We start from the raw sequence: 23,274 nt of genomic DNA on the forward strand, positions 1-23,274 counted from the left end.
TGACACATGAGCTATTGTGCAATCCTCATCTCTTTAGGTCAAGTTAACTTTCTGCATTGAAACAAATCCTTCTGATCATCTCACTATGGTGTCCCAGATAATGAAAACAAGCAGCCTGGTTCAGGCTTCAGAAGTCTCACATAGTGTCAGTGTCTGTTATCAGAATGATAACAGGACATGTTTGATTGATCCCTAATATAAATAACGGTATACCGTAAATGAGAAGTCAAAGGGCGGTTATACTGGAGCAATGCCCAGTCCACGCTCTTGCTATCTCTCTCAACCTCTGTTTTTCTCTCTATCTCTGCTTCCTGTGCAATACCTTGCAATAGCTGTCTGTTTGAAATAGATCTCCAATGATTTCCAAGGAAGCATGCAAGTATTTGCAGGATGTTGAGGCATGGAAAATAAGAATTCTGCAGTAGGAAAAGATAGACAGGAAGCGTTTATCTCCCTATTGCTGCTATAAAAATCTTATAACAACATGTATTTCAGGTGTTCACATAACTTTGAATTTGAAGGTTTACATCTTCCTTTATTAGTTGAGAACATTTTTGAATCTCAAAAATGATTGGTATGCACAGACTCTGGTAAAAAAAAAGGGGCATGTTTTCGCTTTCAAGATTGGTGTTCATTTTTAACCCTATGAACACACCAAAGCAGCACTTACAGTAAGAACTAACCAGATGGGCACTTGGACTAAACACAGGAGCAGTTAACCTGACTTACGTTAACCTGACCAGAGTAGTGCATGGGCTACTGAAGTGCCTTGGGTGTGACATTAGGGTAAAATGATGTGAATGAATATGTGAATATGTCTCTCTCACTGTCACACCACTACTTTAGTTACCTTACATTTTGCACACTGTGGGCTGTAGGTTGTGCCTTCTGCAAAAGAGCACCCTGAGCTTGCCAAGCTGCTTGTGTGAACCAGTCTGTGGGTGGCATGTTGGAAGATGATGACAATAATGGCTATAATGGCTGTTATATGTATCTGTGTTTAGATGAACTTAGAGAATGTTTCAAGCAGTAATCACTAAACAACTGCTTACTACTGTCTTAAACATTGTTTAGATGCATCTCGGGTCTAAGATGAAGCTGCAAGGTAATAGTAGGTCTCAGGCATGATGAGACATGACTGCCTGAGGTTATACTGCATGTGTATGTGTGTGTGTGTATTGTGCGTATGTCTTTGTATGGGTTCCAAACTGTTGGGTGCAAGACCACAAATTGACACCGTGTTGAAGTGTGAGTTGTAATTGCCCCAATAGAAGATGCAAAAGGTTGGTAATTAATGTTTCATGACTTGGTGGCACTGCAGTGCTGTTATTCTTCATGGTGTCAGTTTCCCAAACAGGCAGTTTAACTTGAAGATTATCAACACAAATGAACTACTACCTTAAAAAAAGACATTGTATGCAACAAGTGTGGCCTCTCTGTTTTCATTTTTAGTAAATGTTGTATTGTTTTTATAGTAAACAATAACTCTTCAAGTATTTTGTCAATTGTACTCACACCTGACCTTTCTATCAAATCCTCCTTTTGTTCATGCAACTGCCTCAGAGCAGCTGACCTTAATCCAGATGCCCTCTGCACATTGTTTCCACTGGAAATCTGTCCTTTTTATGCCTACAGCAGTGGACATAACACATACTTTATTGTTTCGCTTTGCAGTTCAAGATAAAGGCTGAAGCACTTGGAAAATTGGAAAATTCTGGCTGTATCTTTGTGGAACCAGATGGATTTTTCATGCAAATACTATAAAAAATAGAAGCTGGATTGAGGTGAATTGCTTGTTTAATCTAACTAATGGGCCTTGAGTGTAGCAGACAGAGTTGTTTCCAAGGGTGTGTCAGATAGCTGTCTAAAAACATACGTATTTTAGTGTTTCTTCAAACATTGGCAAGAAGATGAATACAGTGCTTGGTGTGTGTGTGTGTGTGTGTGTGTGTGTGTGAGTGAAGTCCTTAGCACAATTGAGGCACTTTTATAGGATGTCTTAGCAATGATATGATGTCACACAGATTCTTCTACATGTGTTTACAAGTGTCTTTACTGCAGTTTTCCAAAGATATAATCTGTGAAACCAAGCATTTGGCACTTTAATACACTGAAACTCATATTGCAGATATAAGAATGACCCACCTCTGTTCTCATGTTTGGATCACAGTGCTGAAGAAGGAAGATGTCTTATTGCTAAAGAATGACCTCACAGGGAAGATGGTCTTAGAATCAGGCCAAGTTTCAAGGGGTCATTTCTTTGAAGACCTTGTAGGAGTGATGCAAGGTGTGCTGCTTTGCAGTATTGTCAGAAATAAATCAAGTATGTATGAAAATGCTGTACTTTGTAAAAACAATTTGAGATATGTTTCAAAGACCACCTCTTCACTCTGGTTTATGTTAGTTGTGCATCTTTATTTCGAGGCCATTGAATAAGCCAGAGCCTTGAAAATAAAGAGCCAGAATGAATATTGTGAAAGGAGTAACCAAGTTCATGCTGAAACGTCTCATCATGTTCTGTGTTGCTGTAGCTCGTCTCTTTGTGAGTGTGCCAAGCACAACACCAGCAGTGCCTGACTACCACAAAACCTTTCACAGGCGACAACATATTTATTGTTATTTTTCTCCTAGTTACACTCTTATGAAATCATCAGACGCATGCACTGACACTTTCATACATATTTTATACACACATTGGCACATGCAAACTAGTTTGGATGCAGCCGTCTTTTGCTCTCTTTCCCATAGTTGTCCTTTCTGAGGTAACATCAGCTGTGTTTGCTGAGTTACCATCAGCACAAAGGAGCCTCATGGTTGTAATCATGACACTCTGAGAGTTAATTGTTAGCATCTTGCAGCAAAGTCACACTGGATGCAGGGTCTCGACTGGGAACTCTAACCTCTTGTTTGTTCACTTGCTAGTGGTGGGATTGAGGTTGAGGGTGGGTGAGGAGAGTCAGGGGGCTCCGTTGTCCTGACGACCCTGGTGGGAAAGCTAGGTTGTTTGTTAAGAGAGACTGAATGAAATGGGGGAGATGAGTGGAGAGGGACTGGGGAGGCTGGGAAGGACTTGCAAATGAATGGGCAAGAACACTCTTGGTAAGAAATATACTGTAATAATGAGATGAAAAAGGACAACATGTTATAGGAATGAGAAATAAATGCAGAGACTGAAGACAAGTTCAGCAGGGTGGTCCAGATAAAAGGCTGTTAAAAGGCAGAATCAGCAAATGATTGAAGTTGGGAGGGGGAGTGATAGAGCTGAGAAAAGGGAAAGATGAGAGGACAGGTGGATGAATGAAGAGGAATGAGAGGGAGATCAAAGCATTAAGAGGAGAGGATGCAGAGAAGACAGGTCAAATGAGGCAGAAGTGGACATGTGATACTTAGGAGAGTTTTGTTTAACTGAAGGAAATGGTTAGAGATAAGATGCCATCTTGTTTTAATGACCCTGTAGAAACTGTGATATCGAGAAGGGAGGGTATTTTTGTGTGTCTGTATCAGTGTGGGACAACATACAGGAAATGCCTGAGGGATCCCAGTAGACCACGACTTTAGAGCGTTTATGATCACCCTCTCCTTTCCTCTTCTCTCCTCTCCTCTCCTCTCCTCTCCTGTCCTCTCCTCTCCTCTCCTCTCAACCATAAACCTCCCCGCAAGGGTCCTTTTAGGAGTCAGAGCAATTTACCCCATGGAGACCTGCACCATTTCTGCGGTAATACTTCCATAAGGCACTTGCCCCCAATAACCACATACTCTTCTGCCCCCTTGGAAACCTTCCATGCACTCTGGCTGTTTCCCATTGTGTGTAAAATGTGCTCCTGTTAGCCTGCCCATTTATACCTCTCTGCATCCCCTGGTGTTTTTCATCGTTTTCCCCAGTGTGAACTCCAGCCTGAATATATCCCTCCCTCTGGTGCACTCTTTTCATGTGCCTCATCACTCTTTAAACATTCACCCTTTTGACACTGAACTCCATGTACATATCATCCACTGATTTCACCTGTGTTTTAGCCCAAAGTCCTGCTATGTTTTTTACTATCATGAGACTTGGTGCAAACTGTTAAGGCTTTAGTTGACTTTAGCTGCATGTTTGAGTATATTTGTTTGTTTTGCTGCACAACATGTGCGCATGGGGCACCTCCACACTCAAAAGAATGCCAGTTCTACATAATCTTTTTATTCAAAGGGGAATAAAATAATAAAAAAATGCTGCATTATCTAATGCCAATGTGCAGTCTGATATAAAGAGATGCACTTATATTTAAAATATAATAGCCATGCACATCTGTCATTTCTATGTTACTGTAAATGTACAAGAATGTAAATTGTTAAAAGTAAATAAATTGGGTGTGATCTACTACTATTATACATTTGTTTTTAATGTCCACTCATGTTTGCAAGTTTGTTTGAGAGCAAGCTGAATTGTATCTTTGAGAGTAAACATACCTGCATCCTCTTTGTTATCAGCTTGTACATACTGTATGTTACACACAACAGGGGAGGTCTAGACTGCTTCCTCTGGCTGGATTGAAAAATGTCATACAGCTTCGAAAGGAAGGATACTGTCTCTGTGAATCTCTTTAAAACCAGTACGACTGAGCTGTTCCAAGTTTCAGTCTATCCAGGGTTTAAAAAGTACTGCTGTATGCCATGATACAGTGATAAATAATGCTCTCATATTCTGTCTTGAGACAAAATATGCTGAGAGAGACAGACACACACACCTAGACATAGACGTACACTTGCCTCTCTTGGTTGTTAGGATTATATTACACAGAGAGAATTAGTACATGTGCAGCTCTGCTTACACAGTGACTGGCTAATGTTGTCTGTGGATAAACTCACAGCTGTAACACGAGACCAACTGTTGTCCATGCGTGTATGCATGCTACATGCACAACCTCACCAGACTGTGTCATCCCCAGTCTGAGTGTTAATGATCTGTTTTGTCTGTGATGGTGCAAGTTTGTTGTTTGAGGACATTTGGAATTGACATCTGCCATACAGAAGCATATTTTCTGTCTCTCTTTCTCTTTCTCTCTTTGTCTATCCCCCGCTCTTTTCCATCCGCCTCAGCACAGAGAGGGCTGTTTTCTCTCACTGGTCCTTGGCAGTGATTTAATTACTTATTTGTTTAGTTTGTCATATTCTAAACTTCTCTGGCTCCGTGTTTTGCTGAGAACAGAATTTTTCTTCCCTCCCCTCCTCCTCCTTTCAGCATTCCACTCTCTCCTTCTGCCCCTCACTTCTTCACCCCCCACTGCCTGATATTTTATGCACTCAGTTGTTTTGTTTTTTGCTCTTACTTAATTTTTCTACGCATTCTGCTCTTTCTTATGATTTTGTTCTCTATCACCTCTGTCATTTCCCCCTCTATTTACTGTTCTCTTCAGGCTAAATAGCTTTAGTGGTCTGTAATAGTCTCCAGAGGAGTCTGCTTGGTCCTCCACCCAGTCAAATATTACACGGATCAGTCAGTGTTACTCATTGGGTGGATCTGAGCATGTGCTCTTATGGGTCATATATACTTCAAATTTGCACAGCTGTCATGAAAAGGGGCGTTAAACACAATTTATCGTCACTATGAGTATTGCACCATCAATACAAATAAAGAGAGCAAAGTAATATCTTCATGGTAACAAAGTATATGGCTACTTTTACTTGTCCTACTCAAAAATGCATTTAGAAACTCATGCTTTTAGAATCTGTCAAATAGACAAAAAATGGGAAAGGACACAAAAGTCAAGAACTGACATGAGGTCATATTTTGACCCCAGTATGTCTCAACATCCTGGAAGACTGTCTTCAAAAGTATTCGAAGCATGCAAAGCAAGCAGTGGTTTTTGCATTAATTTGTTTGCTCTAGAGTCATTCTCTTTGTAGTATTATTATTGATATTCCATAGTTAAACTTTGCAAAGAAAACAAGATTATCAGCATCTTGTTGCTTTGTTCCTCATTCACATTAATGACAATACGAAACACTGTGTGTGACACTGTTATGCTATAGCTTCAGACACTACTGCCTATTACTCAATTAGTACATCAGCTCAATAGCAGAGCTTCAAATTGGACGAGCTTTTCATTTGAATTCTATTAAATAATACTGACTCATGTTTGATCCCGCAGCCTACTGCTGTGTGTTGACTGGAATTGTCAGAGCATCAGTCAAAGCTTTTCAACAAAGTTTCTGTTTGTTGCCACTGCCAGTAAGATTAGTGCAGGATTCTGGATTAAGCATGAGTTGAAATGTCACTGAAGCATAATAGGCTTTACAGATGCATTCTTCCTCATGTTTTATAATTTTCATCATAACAGTGAATGGAAAATTCCAGAGTGTGTTTACTTTGAGAAAATGTAAGCCTGTAGTCTCCAGTGATACTGTTATAATATATTTAATCTAATTTTAGACTTAATGGACATGAAGCATTGTATGAACCAAATTCCTTGTTTGTGCGTCCAACTGACAGTTTGTTTGGCTCATGTAAATGTTGATTGGGACCTCAAATGGTTCTGGTACTGGATCAAAGTTTCTGTGCTATGCATTACCATCACATCATAACTCACATGTAGAGCCCTGCCAGAAGGAAGGACTTTTCCTGAGCTAGCTTTACTTTACACATTCATGCATGTGGAATAGACCAGACACTATATTGTGAATAAGTTTGATAGTATGTTTCATAATGAAAATCATGCTTTTACTTATTATTCTGGAATAAAATAGTGACTTAGTGATACACTGCCCTTCTCATGGGGCCTTGCTTGAATCCCATCTCAGTGGGAGAGGGGCACACAAGTATTGTCTTCAGTGGAAATGACAGAAAAGGGATATTACACCTTATTCCTTAAACCACAGTATTGCTTGAGGGTGTTTGGCTTGTTCATATGTGACTTCACCCCACATCATTGCGGGGATCCACAAACATCCATTTAGCTATTATCTTTGGTTTTTATGCCTCGTGACATAAGCACATCAACAATATTTTCCGATAAGTAATACATTCAAATGTAGATTACATTTTCTCTCTTCAATTTAATTTGTGGCAAGTTGAGGAATATTACTTTACTAATATCATTTTAAGTTGTCCCTCGGGAGCCTTTGGTGCTGTGTTTCAATCCCCTCCTGTTCAGCAGCTCTTATTAAGGGGCCCTGGTGCTTGGCCTGTCAGGATTACTGTGGTTTCAGCCCACTCTCTGCAGGGCACCTGACTGAATTCTCTACAGCAAACCATGTGTTTGAGGGCCATGACTCTCCTCTGTTTGTATGCTTTTTACTTCTCTCTTTCCCTTACAACTTTCCGCTCTGAGACACTACCGCTTTCTCTGTCCCTCATGCTCTCTTTCTAACTTTGTCTCTGTTTTTTTACCTGTCATACTTTTTCTCAGCGGATCTAGGTCAGCTCTATGGTGGTCGGTTTAATAAGCACAGAGAGGTGTTCATATAAACACCTTCCCTCTACAGCAGTCTTCGTCCTTTTCACATCCACGTTTCATGACTTGATGAGAGGCCAAATAGAAAAACACTGCTTGGGTCACTGCGGTCTTAAGTACAGGGGATTAAGATAATAAGATATTAATAAGATGGTCTTCATTCCTTCATGTTTATGGCCAAATTTTGTAGTTTTTTTTTTTTTTTACCAGGACAACATGAAACCTCACGCAACAGTTAACTTTGTCATAAGTTTTCAACGTGTGTGTGCTTCCTATCTTTTACCACAGTGCGTGTGGAACGTGTCTGTGGTTTACTATTCCACATTTTTCAGTCATGAGATTTACAGTGATTCCTCACCTTAGAGCGCACAGTACCACTCAGTACCTTTACAAATCAGGCAACTTTAGCTCCATTCCTCTACCCTCTTCGTTGGCTTCATTCTTCTATCAGTCTCTCAGTTTCCATCACTTCCTCTCTCTTACTCACATTTTTCAACTTCTACCTATAAACCCCCAATATCTCCACATGTCTCTGGAGTCCAGACGGATGGAGGAATGTGTGAACCACTGGGGTTGCTGCATGGACATTGTATGAGTAACATGCTGGACCAGGGGGGAAAAATGACTTTTTCAGCAGTTGAGTCTGGCTGGACTTCTTTTGCCCATGTTTGGAGACAGGAAATGAGCGCTGTGTGCTGTGGGGACGTCTCTGAGCTCCCCACTCCAACACAGACAGAGAGGTAGACAGAGAGACAGGCTAAAAATAGCACTGGGAGCCCAGGTCAGCTCTGAGCCAAGAGTAAGGAGTGATGGGGGTTGAGGGAGTGAGGGGAGAAAAAGCATATAATGTAAAATGAACTGAACAGAAAGAAGCTTGTGGACAGGTAGACGTAATGAAAAATACAAATGTGAAAGAACTGAGAGCAAGCAATAAGTGTTCAAAAGACTGCCCGAAAATTGGAATGACCACTGGGGATGTGTACAGCATGTGCAAGGGGGACCAAGAAGGAAAGGAGAGGAAGAATGAGGTGATGCTGTTAGATGTCTGATGGAGAGCTTTATCTGTGCGCTGAATCCTGGTGAGAGCTAGCAGTCTCTCATCCATTTTCTCATGTCTTCTTCTTCATGTGCACTTTATCATATCACAACAGCCCGCATAACCACAAATCTCTCATATCTCCCCTGCTGGCAAAGATGGAATGAATAAATGACCTATGAGCCCACAAGATCTTCCTGTCAGAGAGGCACAGAAGGTAGAGAAATGTGGAGTCAAGGAGGAAAAGATGAGGATGAGGTATTACTTCAGTTTGTGAGAGAGGTATATTGTTGTACTGGATTTAAAGTAGGAGGGAAAGAATTATGTGCTCTAAGCGATGGGGGTCAGAATAATGCATTTAGAGTGGTAATGATATGCTGATATAGTTGATATGTCAACAGAATATATGGACAGAGTAGTGATGATGAAATATGAGGAATACGAGAAATGGTTATTGTGTCTCGGGTGTAAATATATGTTCTCATAACAAAGTTATTTTTGCATTCTTTTACTTTATGTATGTCAAAATTAAACTAGGTAACTAAAAAGAAAGGACATTTTTTAAAAAATGCTAAAGACTGTTAAGAAATTGCAATAAAAAGTAGTGTGTACATTGTGTTCAAGTATTTCCTGCATATTACCACATTCAAATGGCTCAGAGTTTAGCCTGGTGTAGCGGAATGCCTGAATAAGTGAAATCGAGGCCTTCTCCAGCACAGCTCACCATCTGTTTCTGTTATGTTCATCTTGAAATGGTAGAGCGTAGCATGTTTGGAGGTATTACAGGGGCTCTGGCAGTCCAAAACAAACCATCCCTATTGTTACTGGCTCAGGGTTACATTATACAGTGTGTGCACAAGCTCTTTGTGTCTTTGTGTGTGCGTGCATGTGTCTGTGCTCTTTTTGTATACTCTGAGATGAATGCTTGTTTATTTGTTTGTAGCTGAACTGAGTGGCTGGCTGTGGTAATGATGCACAGATTTAATTCCTCATTGTTAAGATTATGACATCATTGCATTTTCTTCTCTTTGCCTTGCCCTCTCCCCTTTTCATGCCCCCCTATCCCCTTAATAATGGCCTCTATCCCAACATTTTTCTTCTCTTCTCTTCTCTTCTCTTCTCTTCTCTTCTCTTCTCTTCTCTTCTCTTCTCTTCTCTTCTCTTCTCTTCTCTTCTCTTCTCTTCTCTCTTTGCTTCTCTCCACCATCTGTCCTTCCCTCTCTTAGAGCTGAGGTCATAGCTGGCTGGGTTTGGAGGTGGGTTGGAGTACAGAGATGAGCCTGTTTTTCTCATCAGCCAGTTGGGCTCTTAAGAAACCTACATGTGTTAAGGAGTGGGAGTCTCTGCTCTGTTAGTTAGGGTAGATTTTAGAAGCAGTAATACTATACTACCACTACTACAACAGTATAGTAACAAAGCTAATCAAGTAGTGCAGATAAAAAAAGAGAGACAAGGGCATCCCACTGGTTTACTTTGGGTCAGCTACACAAGAGGGACCCTAAAACTGCTTTGGATCCATTATCTTGCTCAAGGACACTTCAGCTGGGTAAACACTTGTGATGTGAACTTGAACCTTCACCTTTTCTTTGGAGGGCTGCATATGCTAGTACCACACTGCTACCATTTATCAATCAGTGGTTTGCCATAGGTTCAAAAATATTTTTTGTTAGGGTTAGTTTTGCAAGTCTTCTCATCAAAGATAATCCATTTATTTCATATCAGCAACAAGAACTTTCTACATCCTTCGGCACAATCACTGAACCAAAGAAATTATTTAATTCCTTCCTTGAGGCAGACCACAGCAAGATGAATGAAGATGAATTTTGGAGATGCTTTTGTGCAGTAGAGTTTATTAAAGGGATCATGTATGTTACCTTGTGAGGCAGCTGGGTTCGCAAGATCATGACATCATGAGATCACACGAGAATCCATCTTGTCAGGCTTCAAGTTATGCACTTGTGTCTGAACCACTGGTGGTTCGGACCAATCAGCATCCTGTGAGATTCTCGTATGAACACGTGATTGCTTGATCTTGCGAATTCAGCTGCCTTGCAAGGTAAAACGGTGAAAGGCAGATGGTTCATCCAAACACCTGCCCTTTTCCAAACAGTTTCCCAGGACGACTTCTCAGATGGTTCTGTGTAACAAACCGTCTGGTGTGTCAGGTTGTCATGTATGGCTCTATTTTTGCTTTACCAAAACAGTTTCACAGATTTCATTTCATAGATTTTGGTTGCTTTTGTAAAATCATTGCATTTGTGAACCCCTTAACCTTGTATCCAAGACAAGGATTAAAGAAAGTCCTAGGAAGAAAAATGTCTGAAAATAGGATCTTTGCAAACTCCATCTCAGTAAAAGCTCTGGCAGAACAAAGAGTCTCACACAGCACAGTGTATCATCATGTGCAAGCCTGTTCCTTGTGGGTGGAGAATTTGCACATGCAATTAAGACTCCTTCAGAGACACAGTGACCTTTGACTATGACTTGTTTGTGAATGGTGACCTTTAGGGATGTCTTGAGGACCAAGGATCAGTAAATGTGGATTGGTGTCTAAGCTCTGGATTCTGGTAAGACTAATGATTGAGGGGAGTGTGTTGTTTCTATGCTTACTGTGGCTAGACTAATCCCTGGAAGGATATGTGAATGATCCGGTTGACACAAAGCTCACCTAATGCTGGAGAGCCCTGGAGAATGTTTCCAAGGATTGCCTCATATTCTGACAAAATCTTATATTCTATATTGAAATCATAAAGAATGGGGCATACTTGGTTTCGTTTAATAACCTGATATACAGGAAACAGCATTATTGGCACAGTAGCAAATGAGGGAACAGTAGCGGCCTGCCTCACACTGCAGTGTGCAGCTTGCTCAATAGGGCAAACAATATGGTTATTGTTTTCCTCAGCACACACACACACACACACATAAAGATTGACTTTTGTCACTCTTTGTTCTTTGAACTGACAGAGAAATGTTGTATCACGATGCTAACTAAGTTAGCTGGCCTTGTTTGTATAGTATTGTAGGCAAAACATTTTTAAACTAACACCTTCACTCTTTTTCTGTGTCTGTTTAGTTGTCACTGTCTCTCACCCCCTTCACCAGACATACACGCACACATACACGCAAGCACACACACACACACACACACACACACACACACACACACACATACACACACACACACACACACACACACACACACACACACACACACACACACACCATTCACCTTTGGCCCATTGTAATAGCTGCTCATGGCCTTACGCTCTCACTACCCAGCTCCAGATGTTATTGACACACCCCCAGGAGTCAGAGAGAGAAATTTACACAGACACGCAGTCAGATGCAGAGCCATTCACACACATGTACACACACATACAGACAGTCTTGTAGAGCTCTGACAATTCATCTCTCTGCAGGCCACCTCGTAAAATCACTTACACTCACAAACACGTTTACCCCCAGTTGTGCTTCAAACACACAGATAAATCAGGATTATATTAGAAGCATGTCATGTCAAATAGCATATGGGTATCAGTTTGGGTATCACTCTGAACTAGTGGTATAGGTAACAGCTAATCATGTTTAGGATGATAAATATCAAAGTAAGAATCACATTTGTCCTTGGGTTTGTTTTTATGGTTTATTATGAAGTCACACATTTCTGTCTTGAAGAGTCTGTTTGTGACAGAGCTAACATATATATATCAATGTTTACTTATATTTATCTAAACAATCAAAAGGATTATTCTGCACTTAGCTTGTTCAGTAGTGGAAATGTGTCTCAATGGTCCCATGAAAACACATCAGGAGTTGTTGAGTTGCCACAGTGACCTGCAGTTTGACACATTGAAGGGTGCGGTAGGACAGGTTTTCACCTGCAAATTGTCAAAAACCCTTTATCCCTGAACAGCACCGACTGCATTTATTTCAGATTCACAACATCCATCTGACGCAAACACTATGAACGAAGGTTATTGTGCTTCTGAGTGCCTTCCTGTTACACACTTATACTGTAAAGGCTTCTGGGTAACAAGGGCAGGAAAGGAAAGACAGGAACAAGTACATGTGTCACAGCTGAGGAGAATTCATTTTTGTCGGTACATTGTCGAGATACTTTGCACTGCAGGGAAGCTTGTTATGATTTAGACAAAGTATGTGCAGTAAAACATCTGGCCATGTGTGTGTGTGTGTGTGTGTGTGTGTGTGTGTGTGTGTGTGCCTCTCTGTGTCCACTGTGCACAGTGATAGTCTGAACACATGGTGTACCCAGCTGTCCACATGCTCATGCATGGATTTGAAAGTTATACAGAAATCGAACATGTAGTTGTTTAGTCCAGAATATTCAACCTGTATGCTGTTAAACTTTAACTGTTCCATCACTCAACATAACAAATGTATCTGTCATGTCTTTGTCACTCACATCTCTCAGTACCTGACCTGTATGTATGTCTGTATGTCCACAGGGCATTATTCACATATGCTGGAGCCAGCAACAAGGTCAAACTGGCTGACTCAGGAGGTAAGGTTGACTGTCATATATAGTGTGTTTGTCAGAAATGCACATTTTGAATTCCTAAGCACCGTAAAGAATGAAACTTGTCAGCTTCATAACTTTGGCCTTAGAGGAATTCACATGTCCTCTTGTATTTAGAAATTAATGAAACACTTTCACAGTTTGCTATTGACAAAAAAGTAGCATTTTTGCCCCTCCAACATCTCCCCATTTCTGTCTCTTTTCTAACAGTGGGTGGAGTGGCAGAATTGGCAGGGAAGTTCCATGTGTCCCAGGCCCAGTATGGACTGTGCAGAGTGGGAAGCGCGGAGACGGGAGGCCACCGGATTGTTATGATCAGCTGGGTAAGAGGCAGACAGGCTCATGGGGTTTAGATCATGTAAGCATGAGTCTATCGTGTTAAAGAAACACACATTCCAGCACAAATTACGAACACACACACACATATGCTTTGTGCATACGTAATATGAAAACGGCAGGCACACACACACAGGCGCTTACAGACCTGCACTTATTTCAAGACAGCAAAGTCATTAGCAGCTTTGCGATAATTGGTTTAACATCTTAAGTGGCCACACACAGAATTATCTATGCACTTATTAACCTGTAGAATTCTTTGGAGAAAAGCCACAGCCACTTGGCTTATTCACATTATATGGTTAGACAGGCTTATTTGGCACTTGACATGTGGGAAAATGTTGTGAAATAGTCTTATTACATCATTGCTGTACGAACGTTTATGAATCACAGGGCAAAAGAACATTTTAACAGTCTTGCTCATTTGTAGAGGTCAGATATGTGTCAGACAGTAAATGGGCGATTAAAACGACTCAAAAGGTTATTTACATCTACGACATGCTGTAAATAGACCTATACAATTGTAGAAAGCCACATATACACACATGATCATAAATGAGTCTAAGCAACAAATGCTGAGAGATAGGAATGTTAAAACTCACATATTCACATTAATACTTCATCTTTTAGCTCCTATAATATTTGATGTCCTTCATCCAAATGCTCATGTTTTGTGAAACAAGGATAAGACCCTGCTACAGCATTGTGATTGCTATTGTTCCTGCTCCTCTTTTTTTAGTTTGCACAGGACAGAGGTATGACATGAATGTAAGTGTCTACATCCTGTGTTTGTCTGCAGGTCGGCCAAAATGTGGATAAATACCGGAGGACAGAATGTGCCAGCCACATTCCAGCCATCAAAAACTTTTTCAAGGTGCAGTACATCAAGTTGTTTTTAACCACTACTCAGTAACCTTTGGATTTGACAGTTGCTAATGTGCATTTCTTGGGGTAGTTTGTTTGGTTTCCCCGCTAAACTGTGCATTAAAGATGACATCATTCCAGCTGCCAATTAGCATTGAGGAGGAGCTGTATCTAAAAGTATTGGAAATATACTACATGGTACTATCTGCTTCCTCATATTCCTTCTACAGACAAAAAGTTCTGTCCTGTTATATTTATTTTATCCATGGACCCCAGACTTTGTACTTTCAAACTCTATATTTACACACTCAAGTTTACTTTGTATTGTTTTCAGAGTTTCCTGTCCTCAGTCCACTTCCTGTCCTATTGCTGTGTTGGTCCTGGTGGCCATTTTGATATCAGGGAGAGATGGCTAACTTTGGGGTTAAAAGCTGCATTGTTTGTGTTGCCACACACATACAAGTGGTGACAGGAGAGACAGGAAGAAGAGGGGTAGGGCTTTTGTGAAGAAAGAGATTCAGAAAGTAATGATGAAGGCTGTGTAAACGTATGTATATTTTTATGATGCAGGTGTATGGTTGTGTATATGAGAAACAAACACCGATGTCTCCTCGCCATCTGTGCTCCTCAAACAGGATTTATTTAGCATTTCAATCTAACTAGAAGAAGTTCAGCTGACCCCTAAGTTCACTAGTTTCCATATAAAGGCATTACCCAGTCAACTGCAGAGGAATCTGTGGAATGTTTGTTGTTTTTTTGTCCTTTTTTTTACCAGTCAATGTTGAGTCTGGGATTTTCTGAGCAACTGTTCGAAAGCCCCTTAACTCCTTTGTGAAACTGTGTGTGTGTGTGTGTGTGTGTGTGTGTGTGTATGTATGAGCACCCTTGGGCCTCTGTACATTTTCATATGGGATTTCAAAATTGTCAAGAAATGATTACATGGTCAATATGGTGTGGAGTGAAAAGAAATCTTTCCCCCTTCTGTGAATTGTGGGAGAATTGTAACCTCTAACCTCAGCAAACACACACACTCATACATTAACGGCCAGACCTACATATGTCACCACAATGCAAATAATCAACTACTGTAGAAGGAAGAAAAACAATTTATTTTAAATTAAGACCAAACCTAAATGCCATGTTTTGTGTCTGTTGGTGTTTGACTTTATATTGTAAGAACAGAGAAAGAAAGAATGTACAATCAGTTTAACTTTCCATTACTCAGCAGTTCACACTCTTTGCTTGGTTTTATTAGCTGAAGCTAATTCAGAATAAAAAGAGAACATACTGTAGAACCATGCATGAGGGACACCATAGCCAAGCATAAGGATTGCATTTGCAGAAATATTTTGAGTTTAGGGACTATGGTGATGATACATGCACATAACTGTGCTATCACTTCTTGTTTTTCACACTGTGTTAAGGCCATGTGATCACCATTAATCACCTTTCCCAGCAAGAATGTTGTTCATGAACAATAAAACTCTTTGAAAACATGCTTCATATGCTGACAAAGGATAAGTGAAACATCAAGGGAAGCTTGTAAATAGTCTGTGTCATACCTCTGTCTGGGAAATCATCTGGGCTTAGTGTGTGATAAATTGTTGAAAAATGTTCTCTCATTTCTCACAAGACCTGTTTTTTTATGGTTCAATTTATCAGTCTTGGAGTTTGGCAAAGGATTGGCAAAAATCAGCAGCCCAAGAAGTGACACTGTGTAGAATTTAAAATGACGGTAATACCAATTAATACCAGTGTTTGGATTTGAATAGACCTCATGAATAGCTGATGTTTTAAGGAAAACATTGCTTCTACCACAGGCTCTCACACTGATTCAGTGTCTTCGCTGTTGAAATTGAGTGGTAATATTATGTAAATTTTTTGATTTATAGTCAATTATTTGACTAGTTGATTGGCAGAAAAGTTATTGTCTAGTTCTAAGTAACTAAGTTCTGTAGCCATTTATTATTTAGTAATTTAACAAGCAAAAAGGCAAAACATTTGCTGGTTTTGCTTATTTTCAGAAATATAGCATTTCTGTATTTTATGTCATTGAAATTTTTAATATTTTTGGGGTTTGGTGTAATGGGTGGACCAAAAAAGCAATTTGAAGACATCATCTAGGGCTCAGGGAAAATGTGAAGAGCACAATTTCCTTATATTTTTAATTATTAGTCCATTGTTGGTCATCACTGAAATGTTAGTTAATTAGTAAAAACTTTATCAACAGATAAATTGATAATGAAAATAACTTTTTTCAGCTTTATTTTAGTACTTTATGTCTTGAGAGACCATCTATAAGATCGAGCACATTTAATTAAGTAGATTTTTGTGCAAATGCTTGTCTTTTTTTACAGAGGTGAAGATGTAAATGTGAGGCTTGTACTTTAAATAGATTTTTACATTGAATAAAATATACTTTTCCTACCAGTGCACCAGACATTACATAACACAATGTATCTACAAAAACTCATATGGTACATGTTTAAAGGTCACTTCCCCTCATTTTGGTTTGTTTTAAACAAAAATCATATGTGACTGTTTTAACATAATATCAGGGCACACTTTGCAACAGTAAGAGGAGAGTGTTGAGGGGAAAAGATGCTAAAATAGAGCATCCCTGAGACATAACCTACAGTATATCACCAACACACAAAGCAGGGATTTTTTAGTTATGTGATACTGTATTTGCTGATATATTTAGCAGAAAAATAAATGGATGCTGCAGCTTTAAATAAACCTGATTCTCAGCTCAATTCCTATTTGACCTTGCGATGACCTGTAATCTTTCATTACCTTAGATACAATATTTCTGAATTTCTCTTGGCACTTTGTTTTCTTTCTTTCTTTCTTTCTTTCTTTCTTTCTTTCTTTCTTTCTTTCTTTCTTTCCTTCGCCGTCTCTCTGCTGCATGTCCCGGCTGGCAGTGAGGGGGTTTTGTCAAGGCGAGTCTGCAGCAGCAGATTTGGGCGTGTTACATACTGTACTCCAGTGTGGCATTAAGTTATGAAAACTAAAATATGAATAGGGTGTACATGTTTCCTTTGTTCTACATTTGCATTGTGAAATACATTCAGGTCAGAAGGTGGAGCAGGAGATTTGGATCGCAACAAAGAACAGTACTTCTATTGTAAATAAAGAATAAGCAAAATGTCCGGGTCAAGTCACCGAACCCTGAAGCACTTTAGATCATACACATCTGTCATCTCGCCTTGACACATACTTGAGAACAGAGGCTTTAGTCTTATTTCAATCATCATCACTCTTAATTGCTTCTTCTGTCTTGTTTCAGCTGAAGAGCTCACATTACAACTGTAAATGTCATGACATAATATGCTATTAATGTAACAAGAACATTGCAACTATCTTATAAAGCTATATATTTTTCTCATCTTACTGTTCATGATGAATTTGAATTACTTTTTTTTTTTTACAGTAAAAGGAAAATAAATGTTTTCAGAACACTAATATTTTGCTAAAAGCTTGACAAAATCTAAATCCAGTATTCCACAAGCAAATATTGTGAGAGCAGCAATCAATTGTGGCAAATTTCAACAAGGGACTGTCCCTAGTTGAAGTTACCCCACATCCACCTACTGCTGCTCACTCTGAATGACTCCTGAGTGGAGAGAGACTGCATGAAGCAGTTTAGTTCCAGAGTAGACAGTTTGTGCAAAGTTAAGCCAAATTATATATAACCAGTAACTGCCAACCTGTCACATCACATTGGGCTATTTTCCTCCCAGAGAGGTTATATTTTTGTGCTAAGAGCGAGTTTCCTTTGCAAAAGTCATCAATTCCACACATCTCATAAAAGAAGTATATATTATATTGCATTTTATGAGAACATGTATATGTTATGAGAAAATTCTGATTGGCATTACATTTACAGTAAAGACACAAGTTGGGTAATGGAGTTGGCACAGGGTGAAAAGGAGGGAAAGAAAAGAACGATGAGGGTAAGGTGAGCGACAGAAGACAGTAGAGATTGATTCAATCTCAAACATTTAAGATTTACATCTGTAAATAGATGATAAAAAAGGTGTTTTGATATATGGACATGCTGCAATATGACTTCAAGCCATGTTATGTTAAGAAACGAGTTATGAAAAGGGGGGATTTGTGTGTAGTATGCAAAGAAAAGCATATAGACAGTTCCTTTTAATATTCTGAGAGAACACCTGTTCTGTTATCTATTATATGTTTGTCTGCTATCCAACATATGGCTGGTTGGACTATGTGTCAGGGTATCGGTAACACCATTTCTAACAGTTTTTACACCTCCTGTACCTCATGAATTAGACAAGGTTGCAGGGCTTTTGGTCTCAGTAATAGACAAACATAGTGATTTTCCACACTATGCTACTCATATTTTTTGCTTTAGATTGTGGTTCTGTCTGTTATGATTTTAACTGTGTCCCTGGCAGCACTGTGGACTGCCTGTCTGGTTTGTGTGTATGCAGTTGGCAGTGACAGCTAGAGTGATATGGATTATACACTGTACTGACATGTATTATAGGGCACATTGAACGTTCTGCTCAGTGTCAGTGTCAGTGTTGTCACTCAGATAAAGCTGTGGTTTCCTGTTGGAGGCTGACAGACCTGGCCCTCCATCAACAAGCCTGGACTTACTCTCCATGGAAATTATTCTGAGGTTTACAAATGCTTGCATACATACACAGACATGCACCACCAAACACAGGAGTTCAGCCCATGTTTAACACCTCATATGTGTCTCATAGAAAAAGCATCAGTGCAACATTATATTTTGGTCTGTGGTTTGTGACTCTGGTCTGTCAACACTCTTTTTTTTGCAAATCTCTTGAGCAATTTCTCTGTGTCACATGAGGGTCTTTTTCTCCCTCCTTGCACACACTCATGCTTTTGCACCCCTTTTTTTTTTCTCACTTTCTCTACCTTACCCAACCCCCCCACCCCTCCCCACCTATTTCTCATTTTCCCATCTCCCCCTCTGCTATCTATAACCATCCAAACCAATGCATTCCTGTCCTCTCGCTGAAGCCAGGGAGTATTTTTATTCTCTTACCATCCTCACAATTGAAGCAGTTGCACAATAGTTTGGCTCCAAGTTTGCATAACTCCAAGTCAGACCAAGTGAAAACCACCAGAGGAACTGTGTGTACTTGTGTATGGATTTCTAGCCTTTGTGTGTGTGTGTGTGTGTGTGTGTGTGTGGATACAGTACGTAAGGTTGGATTACATTCACATCTGTTTTGCCATGTCTTTATTTTAATTCCCCGCCCTCCATGTTTCAGGAAGCACATGCCTTCATTAGTGCAGAGACGGTGGAGGATGTGACGGAGGAGAAGATAAGAGCAGAGCTCAGCAAAACCCAGGCCCAAGCTCCTGCACAGTGGGTGAGGAGGAGCTCCAGGTCTGTGGACAAGGAGGACATCGTGGTGAGTCTCCTGCAATACCTCATCTGCCCATCAGATGGAGGCAGAGACTATCATATGCACATTTGTGATACATTTTGAAGGTCGAGACTCTGTTTTTCTGGTGACTTTTTATTTGACTTTTATTTTCACCTCCATTGTGTTCATTTAGTCATTTGAATGAAAACAATAAGCAATAGTGTGTTTTAAAAAGTTTAAGTATATGGAATATAATAGAATATATTACTGTGTATAATATATAAAAAAGAATCTCTGTCTGGTATTTGTTTATTTTTTTCTAGGGTACAAACTACAGAAAAACTAATGCTGCAATGGAGATGAGACTTATAAACAGAGACTCCTTCTGGGCACGTGCAGAGGTATGCAAAAGTAGCTTTCTCTCTATTTGGCCAGAAAGCTACTTTGTGACAACAAACATAATTCTGTTGGGTGCTTACTTCCATTTACAAGAGCTACTGAAGAGAGTTATTGTTTGTTATGAAAGTGAACTTAATGTACAATATTTTGTCCTATTATTTCTCTTTGTCAGCGTGAGGAAGAACAGAGGAAAGAAGAGGAGAGGAGACGAGCAGCGGAGGAGAGACGGCGGCTTGAAAGAGAAAGAGTTTTGAAGGACCGAAAGGATGCAGAAGAGAGAGACAGAAAGATGAATGAGAAACTGCAGATGATTGAGGAGCAGAGGTTGGAACAATGCCTCTTTTCTGTCAAGGGCCCTCTAGTGGCTATATTTGGTATTGATCTGGGGCCATATGCACAAAGTGTCTCATATTACCATTAGAAGTACCCTTAAATAGGGCTGAAAGAGCTTTTAACAAAGCTAAACTAATAGACCAAATGGGGTGGACATAGTTGCTATGGATGACATCATGTGTCTGAATTAATTTACTCACTATGTCTACTGTGATTGGTTGACAGGTGACTGGTCTGTGTCTATAGATATGAAATAAAATACTTATCCATAGATAAGAGTGTAAAAAGGAATTAGATTGGATTAGATTAGATTAAATTAGAAAGATAAAAATAATTTAAATCAAATTAAACTAGATTAAAATTAAAAGTTAAATTAAAGTTAAAAATTAAATCAATCATATTAAAGCAAAAGAAATGGAATAAAATTAAAGATTAAATTGCAATACAAATTAAATTGAATTAAACTTTAAATTAAATAGAAAATTACATTATCAAATAAATTAACTTTCAAATTTCATATTAAATTAAACATTTTAGATATTTTATAAATTGTGTCACAAATCTCATGTATGAAACAAAGAAAAAAAAATTGACTTGGTTTTGACTGAAGAAATTCTTTGATGGGTATAGTTCTACATTTAGTTCATATTCTACAGGTAATTATTGGTGGCCATGAAATCAGCTTTGGTGATTATTAATAAGCTGTCAAACAAATGTGGATGTGAAGAGCACATATTTTTGTTTGAGGAATAATTGTCACAGACAGCTGAGATATTTCAAGTTCATCCTGTCTGAAAACTGCATTTTCCCAGTGTTCAAGTAGTGGAGAGAGAAACTGTCATCAGCAACAAAGTAAACTATCATGTACACTTTAAATCCACTGTATTTAATTTCATTTTTTTTTTCTGTAATTCAGAAGAAAGCAGGCAGAGCAAGAAGAAGCGTTGCGCAGAAAGGAAAAATTAAGATGGGTGAGTGAAAAGATGTCTATATCTTCCTACAATTTTAGTTTTTGCACATAAAATGATGCAAAGTCCCTCTAGAAAAAAGTGTGAAAGCCATGTTTTTATGGGCTTTTAAATGAAACCTTGTGGCAAAATTGACACATTTTGCTGGCTTCTCTATGGAGTTTGGTCAAGCTGACCTGAACTCAGTGACCCCTGTGTAGGAACTGGATTGGTCATGGGCAAGGTGAGATCTGACTCTGAAACTGTGTTTATTTCTGTGTAATTTATCTTTTGATCCATGTGAGGGTCGCTGTTGTCTGCCACAACATCTGCTAATGCATCCAATCCTAATGGATTTACTGTTACTTAAACAAAGACAACAGTGGTAGGAAAAGTGGCATGTAACCACTGTTGATTGTTCATTTATAAAAAATATATTAAAGGGATTATGCATTGACTTTGTATCATTTTTACACATAGAGCCATAAATTACCTTGTAACTGCATCCCTGTCACATACTCTGAATGGATGCTGTGCATATAAATTGGTTAATATAGCAACACATGACAGTCTGTGATTTTATTACTTACATTTATCTGCTAAATGTACAAATGGTCCTCTGTTGACTTCCATTGTTGAATTGTGGAACAGAAAATGTGATGTGTTTTAACTTATACCTTAGCTAATACTCCAGAAGTTGTCACTGTAAGTGCCATTTTTGAAGAAGACACTGCTTGTGCCATTATTACATTGTGTCACCCAGTATTTATGTTCTGCTGGTATTTTTTTTAATGTTAACATAAACAAAAGTATTAAAATGTGTGTGTTACAGTTAGATGTAGTATATGTGATTGCTGCTGTGTTTCTGCACTGACAGGAGCAGCAACAAATGGAGCATGAGGAGGACATGAGGGCTCGTCTTAGAAGGAGTGAATCCATAGAGAAGGCAGCAGTAAGTCCATCTTAGACTACTATATACCAACAAATCAAATGACCAAATATTGCTTTGAACTAGTGCTTTACCAAAGACCTAAATAGGCCACACATGTCTCATTTGATCACTGGATTTTGGTAAATCCTGCTTGAAAACCAAAGTCTGTATAATCCTTGCGTTTATGTATTTATTATTGTCAATTTACCTGTAGGAGGCAGCAGTATTAGTGTCCCAACGCTCCATGAACCCAAGGGAGTTCTTCAGGCAGCTGTCGTCAACATCACAAAGTCCAACCAGCCCTGGATCCTCCCGCACTGGTATGTACTGGTATATTTGTGTGAGCTTAAATAGGAAGTAATGTTACCACGTATTCACTTGAAGGTCCAGATGAGCTCATCAAAACACAGAAATCACTCTGAATTGCTGGACATACAGTTTGATGTTTTTGGATATAAATTGTGTATTCTTCAAGTTTTTGAACCGCTCACAAACTGTTTTGCTTCTCTCCAGGCAAACCATTCAGACGATACCAGCGCAGCCTGACAGACACAGCTTTCATCTTCTCTAAAGCAGAAGAGAGCACGGCATCGTCCCCTCGCAGTTCTCCCCTGGTCTCCCCCTTCTCCCGGGCTCCTCCCTCCCCCTTATATCGTGCCACATCTCCCCCCGCGAGCCTCGATTTCCGCCCTGTCACCTCTCCACAAAGGCCCAGAGCCCCCATGACACCGCCCACATCACCACTTCGCCCTGCCCCTCCAGTTTCAGCCCTGCCTGTTGTGCCACCACCTAAGCACCAAGTTCAGCCTGCTGATGAGCCCAAAGCTCCATCACCCACAGAACCTTCTGCGCCTCCAGCCTCCCCTAGTCTCTTGGCTTCCTTGTCCCACAGTTTAGAGAAAAATATCCCTTCTCAGTCACATTCGGAGACTTTCCCTCCTTTACCCCCAAATACCCCAACTGAGCCAGAGCCCTCAACTTTCTGCTTCGAGCATGTCCTGACTCCACAGGCTCCAACAGCTCCTCTTCCTGAGAGACCACAGCCAAACACAGGTGGGGTGGCACAGGACACAAAGAATT

General features: G+C 39.7%; 1 protein-coding gene across 1 annotated transcript in view; it reads left to right on the forward strand.

Annotated features, from left to right (window-relative positions):
• The window catches only part of si:dkey-40c11.2 (drebrin), a 30,961-nt gene that overhangs the window by 4,245 nt on the left and 3,442 nt on the right, over nucleotides 1–23,274 (forward strand). Inside the window, exons 2-11 of the mRNA XM_067607887.1 lie at nucleotides 12,939–12,994; nucleotides 13,220–13,332; nucleotides 14,145–14,219; nucleotides 19,486–19,629; nucleotides 19,908–19,985; nucleotides 20,156–20,307; nucleotides 21,233–21,287; nucleotides 22,141–22,215; nucleotides 22,409–22,514; nucleotides 22,708–23,247. Of these exons, the coding sequence (XP_067463988.1) occupies nucleotides 12,939–12,994; nucleotides 13,220–13,332; nucleotides 14,145–14,219; nucleotides 19,486–19,629; nucleotides 19,908–19,985; nucleotides 20,156–20,307; nucleotides 21,233–21,287; nucleotides 22,141–22,215; nucleotides 22,409–22,514; nucleotides 22,708–23,247 (1,394 nt within the window). The remainder of the gene's footprint in view (nucleotides 1–12,938; nucleotides 12,995–13,219; nucleotides 13,333–14,144; nucleotides 14,220–19,485; nucleotides 19,630–19,907; nucleotides 19,986–20,155; nucleotides 20,308–21,232; nucleotides 21,288–22,140; nucleotides 22,216–22,408; nucleotides 22,515–22,707; nucleotides 23,248–23,274) is intronic.

The sequence above is a fragment of the Thunnus thynnus genome, chromosome 2, assembly GCF_963924715.1.
Source record: "Thunnus thynnus chromosome 2, fThuThy2.1, whole genome shotgun sequence".
In the NCBI taxonomy this organism is placed as follows: Eukaryota; Metazoa; Chordata; class Actinopteri; order Scombriformes; family Scombridae; genus Thunnus; species Thunnus thynnus.